This window comes from Agrilus planipennis, unplaced genomic scaffold (assembly GCF_000699045.2).
Source record: "Agrilus planipennis isolate EAB-ADULT unplaced genomic scaffold, Apla_2.0 scaffold6, whole genome shotgun sequence".
In the NCBI taxonomy this organism is placed as follows: Eukaryota; Metazoa; Arthropoda; class Insecta; order Coleoptera; family Buprestidae; genus Agrilus; species Agrilus planipennis.
The window spans coordinates 596,403-608,832 of NW_020439302.1; the positions used below are offsets into that span (position 1 = coordinate 596,403).

Genomic DNA, 12,430 nt, shown 5'->3' on the forward strand with positions numbered 1-12,430 from the left:
GGGAGAAAAAAGCCTCCCTAACCTTCTGTGGCCTCCGCATCTCCCCTTATAGCCACCCTATCCACCCAAACGAACATTAATTTTGAAAGCGTAAACAAATAATTAATTTAATTTAACAATTATACCAAAAATTCAATTTAGAAACATTTTAAATATCAACCTAAGTTATGATTATAAAGATATAACAGTTTATGCAGTAAAAAACAATGTACCTGTAAGAGAAGGGCAAGTAAACACATGAAATATTAAAGAAATTACAATAAAAAGCAAAAAAGAAAATGATGTCTTCGTTCTTCTTAGGGAATACTTCATAATCTGAAAGCGAATAGTGCAATTACAAGGACTAACGACAAATACTGATAGATTTGGTAGAGAAGATCGGACAGATTTCGCCAAGGCAAGCTGGGCAGTCGCCTATTGCTCCTATTCCAGATAAACCACTGTACCCTGTCTGAAAGGAAGTAATGCTAGAGTAGACTCGCGAAAAGTGTATAAGACACTTTTTAGATCAACTAAATAGCTAAAGCCAAAGCAAGTCGTTCGAGGAGGCCCTCCCTAGTTCCACAAGGCTGAGAAGATACGATACCGAAACATTGAATCAAGTAGAACACCTAGGGTAAATGCAAAGCAAAATAGTAAGGATATGCAGTAAATTAAGCGAAGAGGTAAATAAGAAACATGCTGCTACTACAGCTACTAAATGAAAACATCTAAAATAAAAAATTAATTCAAACAAAATAAAGCATGCAAGATAGAGGAGTATCATAACTACGAGGTCTTCTTTGTCTTCTCCACCGTTGATCTGAAACAGGTATGTTGGCAACACATTAATAACAAGCAGTTTTCAATTAACTTTGAAGTATTCTTACCTTAATCAACTGCAAAATATAGCGTCTCAAAGTTTCTACGCAAATAAATCTAGGGAGAGCTGCACCATTGCATCAGTTGAATATTAACTGGAAGATGATACATGATTAAACCAGGTCCAGGAAGAACAATATCTTTGTACTTCAATGTTCTCATTTGTCGGTTAGTCTATAGAAACAGGCAAAAAAAAACAAATTAACTATGTTATTAAATAAATAACACATGAAATAAAATAAAAATAAGCAACGAAAGCAAGTAAAATACGAAAACTAACCAACAAGTTAAAATGGCGAAAAAACAAATAAACAATAAACTGTCCATAGATAAGAGATCGTCAAAAGAAATAACCATAGCTTATGGTAAAGACAAATAGGGTGTGTTCCATTACACTAACATACAGATGAAAGAAAAAAATAACAAATACACAAATGTTCCATTCCTAGGGAAGGTTAAAGACTTTAGGATTTAAAAATTAAACACATAATAGAATATTAAAAGTACTCACTATCAGATTCTCACCTTAATTGATTGCAAAATTGTTCTAGGCGAAAAGTCAGTAACAAACAACAAAGTGCAGCAAGTCTAACGGTACAGTGGATGATTCCTGCTTCAGGTTTAAAATTATCTTCAATTCTGTGTCATTTATTGATCAATTTGTAAAATAATAACAAGAGAACGTATTAGCTTAGCTATTAAATAAATAACACATGAAATAACTTTTAACCATAGATAAACACATAACTAAATCATAGAAAACTGAACCCATAACCATAGAGGCACATAATGTAAATTTCTGCTATGGGTAAATAGGGTGCGTTCCACTAAAATTACAAATTTTTCAACAAACTCGGGCAAGGTAACGGCGGGAAATTTTATTTTTTTAATTCTCGACTTATTAAAGCGATAGGTTTAAGAATTGCCATATATAGGCACTTTGGGAAAAGAAAATTATCTCAGCTGAATCTGAGTGTAAATAAGTTGTTAAGTTAATTATAAAATTTAATTAAAGCATCTTACTATGTAAAATAAAACTTGGAAAGGTTTTTATCCTTTGATCAACAAATGATATTTTGTTGAAAAACCCACTTATTTTTTGAAGTACCACATCACACTTAAGCTTGCAAGTTTCTACCATTAAAATGAAAATGATTAATTACCTGCCTGTGGATGACAACTGCTAACTTTACCATTTAAGTAGCAGTCAATTAGAAGATCAAATCAATTTAAATTAACATATTTAGGCTAAGGAAATTACATAAAAGATGATATAAAAGGTCAAAATTAAAATGGAAATGATATTAACAAAATTTAATAAAGTATCATTAGTTAGAATTATGCGACTATTAAAGACTAATACTTAAGTAACGACGTTTAATAAGTGAAAATCTATTAATTATTAATAATGAGAAGTAATACAAACAAACAGATACAAAATAGAGAATAGTCTAAAATTAACAGTAATACAATTACTAAAATTGTGTTTTAAAACTTTTAAGTTTTTAAGGCCCTAATACTAACACTTTTTTTGATAAAGGTACTAGTACAATAATGATTTGGCATAACAAAAAATACAAAAATTAAGAAAAATGTAAAGAAGTGTGTTAATTTTTCTGCTCTTTGAGGCACTTGCATTGGACTTTGACTATTATAAGAACAGCCTCATACTGAGTAGTATTTAACATGTATCTCAAAAACACCTAATAATACATTTATACAACTTCAAAAATGCAACTTTAAAGATTTATATTTCTATGTACTTAAAGACTTTTTGACACCAACCATTTTGTTCAATAAATACGTATTGTGTAGTAAGAGGTACTTTAACGCAAAAAAAGTGTTCAAAATAATTTGGCAAAGGCTAAGGATACAAGGAGAACCAAAATGGTGAAGGATGTTTTTAACCCGCTGCTACCACTGCATTCTGCGGGTTTATCGTGGTGGATGTACTGACACAATGCCCTTACGAAATTTTCTTGTGCTAGGTCACTATCTTCTTTCCTGTATTGCTTATTGAAGACAATTGTAGGAACTGAAGTTAGTGGCGGTTTCAAGTTTTTGGTGAGTTCACCGAGGGTAGAAAGATGTTTACTACCTAAAAATACAAAAAAAAAACATATTAAAAAAAAGACCAGACTGCGTTTGCTATTTTGTCTTTTAATTTGTTTAACTTACCATCAACGTGATGGGCACAATTATCGATATCCACATAATTGGTAACTTGGTTGATTTCGGCGCATTCTTTAAGGGGGAAAGTGGTATTGCTGGTTTGACGATCCACCTTGTCCATTAGGCAGTTGATAAAACCAACGGTAATTCTGTTGTATCCTAGTCCTTCAGAGGGTTGCCCTTTTTCAATAAGGGCCAAGGCACATGCCTGGATTTTATTCCCTTCGCATTCGAAAGGGCCATGGTGACATGTAAATTCTAATTGGTTTTGAACAGTAGTATACTGAAATAAAAGAAATTATATTAGCTTAAAAGTAAATAAATAAATAATAAAAATAATATACTTAATATAGGTTTAAAGGTGTAAATACTTTTCTAATGAAGTGGATTTTATATGTAGAACGAAAATCATATTAAATGTTAATATTTATGGTGTTTGGGTTTTGGGTTAATGAAGTTTGCTCTAAAATCGGTCCAGACGATCGTAATTTAAAATTATTGCAGTTTTCAAAACGTTTAAAGTAAACGTGCTTCTTATTAACACAAAATGGTGTTTTTCCTGGTAGCAAAGGCAATAATTAATCATACGTGTAAACGCCCATGTTAATTAAATGAGCGAATGTTTAACAGAATTCGTATTCAAACTTGGTCATCATCAAAATTAGAAAATCACCAGACGTTATTATGCTTATAATATCAGGGAAAAAAAAATTATGGTCAACGAGGTTTCTGATTCACACGTAAAGATAATAGTAAATAATAAAACTTTCGATTATTGTATTAATAAATAATGATTTACTTTATATTCGTTTAAAAGAAATGCCATACATCTGGAGGGGTTCATTGTTTAAACTTATAAAAAAAATTATAATGATAATAACAAAACAGCTGCCTTTCTTTCCACCACATAATAATCATTAAAATTTGCTTTATTAATAATAATGGAATTGTTAAATTCGAATTTGTAAAAAAAATTCTACAAGATGAGAAAATGTAACTCGTTCTATCTTTCAGGTCGCTGACTTTGTTTGTTAGTAAATTTAATTAGTGCAATGAGCCATTCTTCCACACCTTAATTAGGAATGGGAAAAAAAGGCAGGTGTTTGTACGAGTTCCACTATGACCCAACCTTTTAACCGGAATTCGTTGCCAGATAGAATGTACACGAATGTTCTACTAAATAACGGTAGTCGGAAGTGGCATATTTTAAACAAAAAGGATTAGCTGACGCTTTACTGCTTTTAAAACCACATCACGCAGTCAACTAATTGTACCTACAAGTAATATTAGTAATGCAGTTGTACGGACGTGAACTAATATTTTATGTATCTTTTTATAACGTAATTTTTATTATTTACCAGCATTTACCCGAGTGAAAACTATAATCAACAAACAACTCCTAATAATCTTCTCTTCGTTTTTACAATTTGTATCTTAATTGCCTAATATATTTTTAAATTGAATTGTTCTATAACTCCCTTATTTCATATTTTAATAAAAACGAATTCGTTTTTGAATGCCTAACATTTCAAAAACTGAAATCAACACAATTCTATCTGCTCAATTTAAATCGAAATCTGTAAGTGTTCATTACGTTTTATTTTGTATTTTTATGACAGTATTGTTAAACTATTTTGTTAATAATTAAAGAAATTAGTTTACTGAAAGGAATAATATCGGGAAACCCCTATCGTTGTACCAAGCAAAACACCCCAAACTACAGTATAATATACAAGGTAAAAATATAATTAAATGGTAGAGACCTACTTTCTTAATTGTGAAAAAAAAAAATAATAATGACGATGGTTAGAATTTCGCAATTTTTCCCACTAACACAAATTGTTGTGGTTACTTTGAAAAACTACTTATCTGTGCGGTATTACTGCAACAGCAACCGTGTCGAAACACATTCTTATTAGACAAATTCATTCCACATTGACGATAAAAAATAAAAGGATGTACCAGAAATGATAATCTCGTATGTATTATAACATTATATAAAAATAAAACAAAGAAAAACCGCGCTGACGGAAAAAATAGCCCACTGATACCCTACTCGGGGAAACCCCCGCTATTCATTTCGAATTGTCCATTTCGAAAAACAATTGCACTACAGTAATTTTTCTTTGTTAATAGGTACTTAGCAGATGATAATCAACAAAAATCAATAAATATTAAAGTAAATAGAAGAACTGTTTTACCTCCGAGCACATATTTTATCTAGGTATGCACATTTTCCAATAAAACAAGCGTCAACGAACCGAATGATCGCAAGAAACAAATCAAACTACAGTAATAGACAAATGGATGTTTTGTAACGTTTTAAAATTAATTACTTATTACAGGTATACACAAATTGTTGTCGTTATAGTTTTCTGCCTATAACCAATTAGAAATGCAGTAAATAATCTGTTGACAGTTTTCAACTACAATAAACAATAAAACGTGACTTCTTTCCCTTGTTTTTCGTAAAATGAAATGATTTATGAAATACACTTTCTCTGTTTTTTACGATTATAATTTAGGGTGCAGTCTTTGTGGGTTCATTAACCTCGTATTTAATCATGAAATTACACATTTTATCACGAAAATAAAAAAGCCAAACACGCGAAATTCCCATGAGAGACTTTCGAACAAGCAATTATTACAAAAAGAAAATACTACTCACGTTAAGAAAAAAATCTACGGTTTAGTAAAATAAAAAGTACGTATTCCATGAGTCAAAGATGGTAATTTAATTTAGACTGGTATGAAAATTGGAAAATGGGAAAATTAAATTGTCATAAGAAGTAATTTACATATCACTAATAAATCCAAATCTAAATTTCCCTTTGAACCCCTTAATAATTGAAACACTTATTTTCATGAAAAATTCATAAAAATCTGCAAATAGCAGAAAATGATTCAGCCACGTATTATGTTATTGGCACACAAACAATATCGATCTGTTTTCGTGGAAATGAAAATGTCAAAGTCTTCCTCTTTCAAAAGGAAGATGATTTTATCGTCCTACCACTACAGTTAATTACTCGTGCAAACAAGTATATATTCCTTCGTTATTCCCTTACAATCAATTCACATTTGCGAAAATACCAAGACACTAAACTTTTTGCAAGCATAAAATGAGAATAACACGAAGAATATTGTGTAGCCAGCTGACTTTGGTCTGGATTACAATAAAAAGACTATTAGATTAATAAAATTAAATTCTACCAGAAAATCTGGATATAAAAAGAAGATAGTTCATTTTTGACACATTAAAATTAAAATCTTGCGGCACTAACAGATTTTTGGTCAGATTAAATTTAAAACGACTATCAGGTAAATACCATTAAATATAACAAAAAAATCCGAACATAAAAAAGCGCACGTAAATTTTCGACATGTAAAACAATTATTTCTGAATGGTTCAAGCATGAAACATACGTATAAAAGTGCGGAGAATCTTGTGGTACTTACAGATTTTCGGTACGATTAAATTTAAAACGACTATCGGGTAAATACCTTTAAATATAACAAGAAAATCCGAACATTAAAAAGCGCACGTAAATTTTCGACATGTAAAGCAATTATTTCTGAATGTTGTATGCATGAAACATACATATAAAAGTACGGAAAATCTTGTGGTACTGACAGATTTTCGGTACGATTAAATTTGAAACGACTATCAGGTAAATACCTTTAGGTACAACAAGAAAATCCGAACATAAAAAAGCTCACGCAAATTTTCGACAAGTACTAACAAATTTAGGGTACTCTTTAAAAAGATATGTCAGATGATTCAATTTTTTAAATAGTTGTATTGAAAGCTATTAAAACCTAAATCAAACATATGCTAATTTATTTAATCAAGTATGTAACAATGACGCCAGTTGTTGTTTAATTAATATTCAACGCCAATACTTTCTTGTTATGCACAGAGTAAATCCAAGCTGTTTTAAGTTATAATAAAGAAGTTATTGCCCTAATGTATTAACATAGAAAGGGAGAGTTGTTTCTAAGGCAATCTAAAGATTTTAAAATATTAGTAATTAATGTTGTAGTAGATCTATTTTTTATATAATAATATGCTTGCAAAAGTTTAACTTGGTCAAGAGAAACTGTAGGTGCATTTACAGTTCGTTAAATCATCTGTTAACTGCTAAATTTACTGTATAGATAGAAAATAGAAAATAGCGCTGTATTTTTCCTTTCACCTGTTACAAGAATCGACATTGTACATTGTTTGCACTTTAAATTAACAAAAGAAACGTTAAAAAACGTTCTAACAGAGGGTGAAAGAATGTTTGAATAGAAAGTTATAAAGATAAGAGGCGTGTGCGTGGATCAATAAACAAACGAAAGAAAAAAATAGAAAAATACAGCGACTACGCATTCCAATTCGATATTATGAAAAACAGATTCTGATTCATTGTTTTGCACTTATGTCTCTTGTCATTATTAATACAGAACAGGTATTATCTGTACGTATAATAGTAATTAAAAATTATACATTGTATGTTACAACAAGTGAATCATATTGTTAAGGCAAGCGTGACCAATGGGTAACATAAAATCGCATTCACGGGAAAACTATTCTTTTTTTTTATAATGGGTATCACCTTTTCAGTATTTCCCGATATATTTCTATTGTTTCAGGGACGGCGTAGTGTTTTGTTTGCCACGGTCAATGCATGCGATTTTAATAACCCAATTATCCGCGAAACGCGGTTGTAAAACGGTTTAGTTTTAGAGAACATCCGCAGGTACATAAGCAAAAACGTGTATCTACACTGTTTACTGCTGTTATACTTAGAGTTTTACAACCGCCACTGCAATTTATAGGTATAATATCGCGAAAATTTCCTGTACATTTTGCACAGATAAAATTAATTGGTGTACTTTCAAACAGATGCATTTAACCACAAATCATTTTGTATCGCATTACGGAAGCAGGGAAATACGAGTTTGACTCATGCACTGAGGGTTACCTACTTCGTTAAAGACAGTAAAAGTTCCTTATTCGAGAGTGAAAAAATTGCAGCCCAATTCTTGTATTCGCGGCTAAAATTTCATTATTATTAGCGGATGCAGTCGGTAAACAGAAAAGGATTCGGTGTCATTTATTAAGGAACACAATAGATCGCTCGTACCTAGTGCGAGTTTTTTTCGAAAACATGGGTTTCTATTCTAAACATTGTGATTTAACGCTGCGAGATAAATATGTGATTTTTTGTATGGTAATAAACAAGGGTTCACACTAACCCTGTACGTTTTCGGTTTTCAATAATATGGTCATTAAAAGCTTTTACAAGTACTTAAAGTTTATGTTTTTTGTAGGACACGTATTTTCAATAGAAATTAAAAAATAAAATAATGGCCTTCGACAAGCTTTAGAACAAAGCTTTATGTATCTTACTACAAAATTTCGAACCTCTATTCCAAACATTAAACTCATGATATCTAGAACCGATAAGCATGTTTTTACTCTTCGGCGCATGTACTACTGAATCCTCTTGGTGTATCGGCATATTTTGAGTATGTACTGTTGGTACATGCCGAGGCAGCTTTTATAAAAGATGTAACGGAGTAAAAAGAAAAGGATTCGGTGTTATTTTTCAACGTATCGGCATCTTTTAAGTACTGTTGGTACGTGCCGAATCGACTTTTATAAAAGATGTAACCGAGTGGACTAATTCAAAATTCAAAACAAGAAAAAATCACTAAATTTTTTAAACCTTTGTCTAAAGCTGATTATAACGATTAATTTTAATTGCGAATTTCTCAATAAATTGATTTTATTCTGACACATATTGGTTTTATTTTGGAACCTTAGAACGTATCCCCTATGGTTCCATACTAATTACCATTCCATATCCACGGTTTCTGTATTCGCGGCATATTTATGGAACGTATACCTCTCGAATAAAGAGCTTTTGCTGTACATTGTCACACAGGAGCATGGGACCAATCCCTTGGTAGGATACGCACCTACAGTCCTTCATATCCTGAACAATCTCCGCATCCCTAAATATTTCTTAGCAGTAATCTAAGTCTACATCTATTTTCTCTAGTTCTATCTCTATTTCTAACTACTTTTGTTTCATCCCTCTTCTACACCTTATTTTCAACCTTTTCTTTCCACTGTATTTTCATCATCTCTTTTCAAAAATTTTTCTGGTCGCCATCACTGTTGCCTTTAGCCTTTTTAACACGTTTGAAAGAAGTTTGGATTTTGAAAAAATGCTTTTACGTAAAAATTTTGAGATGTTTGTATTTTTTTAGTATACAATTATCCATCGACATGGTGTTAGATATAATTACTTGCGATTAGTTAAAAACAAACATTTACAAAACGGCATGTTTCTAAATAAACTAAAACGACAGTAAATGTACCTATCTACTGGATATAATTTTATGATGTGGGTATGCAGTAGGTACATACTGAAAGAACAACATGGTAGGCACAGCTTGTCTTATCGCCTTATCAGTTGTAGTAAACGAGTATACTAATTATTTGCTGACGGTACATATAATTGTTTTGTTTATTACTAATACAACATAACACTGAAATTTTTATTTCTCAAAAACATCACATAAACCGATAATCCTTCAGGAAAAATATGAAAAAGGAAACATTACCTAAATATAAAGCAATATTTACAATTTATCCCACTAGCCTGTTGCTTCGTAAGCGAAAATAATAAAAATTACAATTTGNGATTTCTACGGCAAATTTAGTCATTTACAATCGAAAATTGTAATTTTTGCGTAGTCATAAAAATTTAATTTTCTGCGTGTTCCACTGAAAAATTATTTTGATTTCTGGCAGACTAGCGAAATTTCCCTATATCTGGGAAATTTAGTGCAAACGTAGAGAAAAGGGGATTTTTATTTAATTTATAACATACCTAATTTAATTTTCATTCCAAATTAATTCTTGTTGTTACTTACACTTTTAGTACTTGTAAATAGTTTAAAAATTATTAAACAACATGACCAGAATATCGTTTATTTCAAGATTTTTCTAACGCTTAGATTTAAAGATAAATTGCAAGATAATTTGTGAAGAAAAAATAATCAGTTAATGGACAAATGGCATATTAATAAAAATAATTAGACAATAAACCTTATTAATCTGTGGTAATTATTCTATTAATTAAACAATTTGTCTGCAACAAATTATCTGTGAGAATGGACATATCTCCTATCTGGTTTCCACTTGGGTCTGTACTCATTTGCTGCGTTTAGAATATGCCCTTATAAAGTTAGGAAATGCTTCATGAGTAGTACAGACAAAGTGGAGAGAGATAACCGAATAATAGTAAGAGGTGCAGCGGTTAAAGGTTGCTTAGGTACGCAAAATATCAGGATCGGCTTTAAAACTGCTAGTTTGGAATTATATTTTTAAACGAGCGTTTTTACTTTCCTTAATTCCTGAGAATGTTGAACTTTCTTTAAATCCCGATGCTGGTAACTTGCTAAAATACTGATTGTTTGCATCTCTTTCTGTTACACATCGATTGCTGTAATCTTATTCTTTTTTGTTTATTAGTGTCCGCTGCAATTCCTACCTGGCATCTCTTTTCTATGTTTACGATATTCCCTACAACGTCTGTCATGAGTACAAGTAGACGTTCTGTCAGCAACCGTTCTAGTCTAGTTAGTAAGTTGAAAGAAGAAAGTAAATGCGACAGTTTTATCGCAGATTATGCCAATTTTAAACGTCCCAACTATAGGTAACTATGCATTAAAAAATGTACCACATTAACGTAATTTGTTCCGCACCAAACAACAATCCTTATACATTTCAAAAAGTTTACTTTGAAACACAAACGAACTTTTGTTGATATAAATTATTCACTTACTTCATAAATATATCGACTTATGTGACTATAGCAACTTCGAACATTTGTTTTCTGTCTCTACGTAAATTATTCCGTTATTATTTATATTATTATACCTATATTCTATTTTTGTGGTGATTGGGGTCGAAAACGGTTGTTTGATCTGAAGAAAAAAAACTTGTCCATTATTATTAAGCATTAAAATCGTCCAACTAACTCTCAATACAAACATACAAAAACGCAGTCTTTATTGCCTTTGGAGAAGGCAATCGATACATGTTCATTATATTGTAGTTTAACCAACCGGGCATTTTACTAACAATCAAAGGCGAATAACAAACAATTAGAAACTGGCGGACAGGCGAGTGATGACTCTTCTCATCAAACGTACGTTCGTCCGTCCGATCTGACCTACAATCCGAAAGGCATTTAAATTACGATCATTAACTTGTTGCGATTCAAATTGGTATCCTATAAATACATATACACTTGTTAAACCTGTTCACTTCAAACTCAAAGCGGAAATTAGTGGATGCGAGATTTGTTGCGGGTAAAAGTAGGTTAAAAAGTTCATACGTTATTTATCATCAACATAAGGCTAGTTGGACGCGCACCTTCACTTTTTTCTATATATTAGACCAATCTTTATATTAATTTCTAGAAGACTATTGCAACCTACAACACCATTTGCGAATTCAGTTGAACTACTGCCCCTCTTAACTCCTGATTGTGATTCTAATAAATATACCTATCTCTAAATAGCTCTTCATCTGCGTAAGGTGAGTGCAGGAACAGTCCACCGGTTTATAAATGTACCCATCAAATTATCAGAGATGTGATTTACTTGAAATCTAAAATCTATTTTTGTCTTGCATTTAAATACTTTTTTGAGAAAAGCATTTTGTTTTTTATTTAAAACACTTTTCCAAACGTATTTGGCTATCGACCGTATTAGAAGTTTAAAAAGGGGACAGGGAGACAATGCCTTCTATTTCTTTAACTGAAGAGAATTCAAAACTTTTTAAACTTCTTGGAAATGGATAATCTAAAATATTGAATCGATAGTTTTCCGAGTTCAATGTCATGGCCCATGGAATTTTGAAGTTCTAAATTGATATCAGCATCTGTCAAATCACCACTTATCGCACCTTTAGCAAGAAACTACGAAATTCCATGGACCATGACGTTGAACCCGGAAAATAATATCGATCCAATATTTTAAATTATCCATTTCCGAGGAGTTTAGAATTTTTTGGACTTTCTTCAGTTAAAGAATTAAAAGGAATTCATGGAATGTCTCTTTGACCCCTTTTTAAGCTTCTAATACCTCCAATAGCCAATGTGAGCAACTTTTATTCATCGTTTTATATAAGTTTCATCGGTGATACTAGCAAAACTTTTAATGTTTTAATACTTTGCATTTTACAAATAGAAAATACATTTGGAAAAGTATTTTAAACAAAATACAAAATGCTTTTCTCAAAAATGTATTTAAATACAAGATAAAATAGGTATATTTTATTTTGTATTTGCATTTTAAATGCAAGTATTTCAAATAAACCATATCTCTG

At 31.2% G+C, this 12,430-nt stretch overlaps 1 protein-coding gene and 1 long non-coding RNA gene across 3 annotated transcripts in view; both read right to left on the reverse strand.

Annotated features, from left to right (window-relative positions):
• Positions 1 to 446: 446 nt before the first annotated feature.
• On the reverse strand, positions 447 to 1,215 carry LOC108732683. Its single transcript, XR_001937116.2, has 3 exons — positions 1,142 to 1,215; positions 870 to 1,035; positions 447 to 802 (listed from the first exon to the last, which is right to left on the reverse strand). It is a non-coding gene; the product is annotated as an uncharacterized LOC108732683 (long non-coding RNA).
• Positions 1,216 to 2,223: 1,008 nt separating this feature from the next.
• LOC108732674 (GILT-like protein 1) overlaps positions 2,224 to 12,430 on the reverse strand; it is a 33,440-nt gene continuing 23,233 nt past the window's right edge. For both annotated transcript variants that reach the window (XM_025978473.1, XM_018463614.2), the window contains exons 3-4: positions 3,040 to 3,316; positions 2,224 to 2,959 (exon numbers count right to left, since the gene is read on the reverse strand). In XM_025978473.1, the coding sequence (XP_025834258.1) occupies positions 2,706 to 2,959; positions 3,040 to 3,316 (531 nt within the window). In that variant the 3' untranslated portion in view covers positions 2,224 to 2,705. The remainder of the gene's footprint in view (positions 2,960 to 3,039; positions 3,317 to 12,430) is intronic.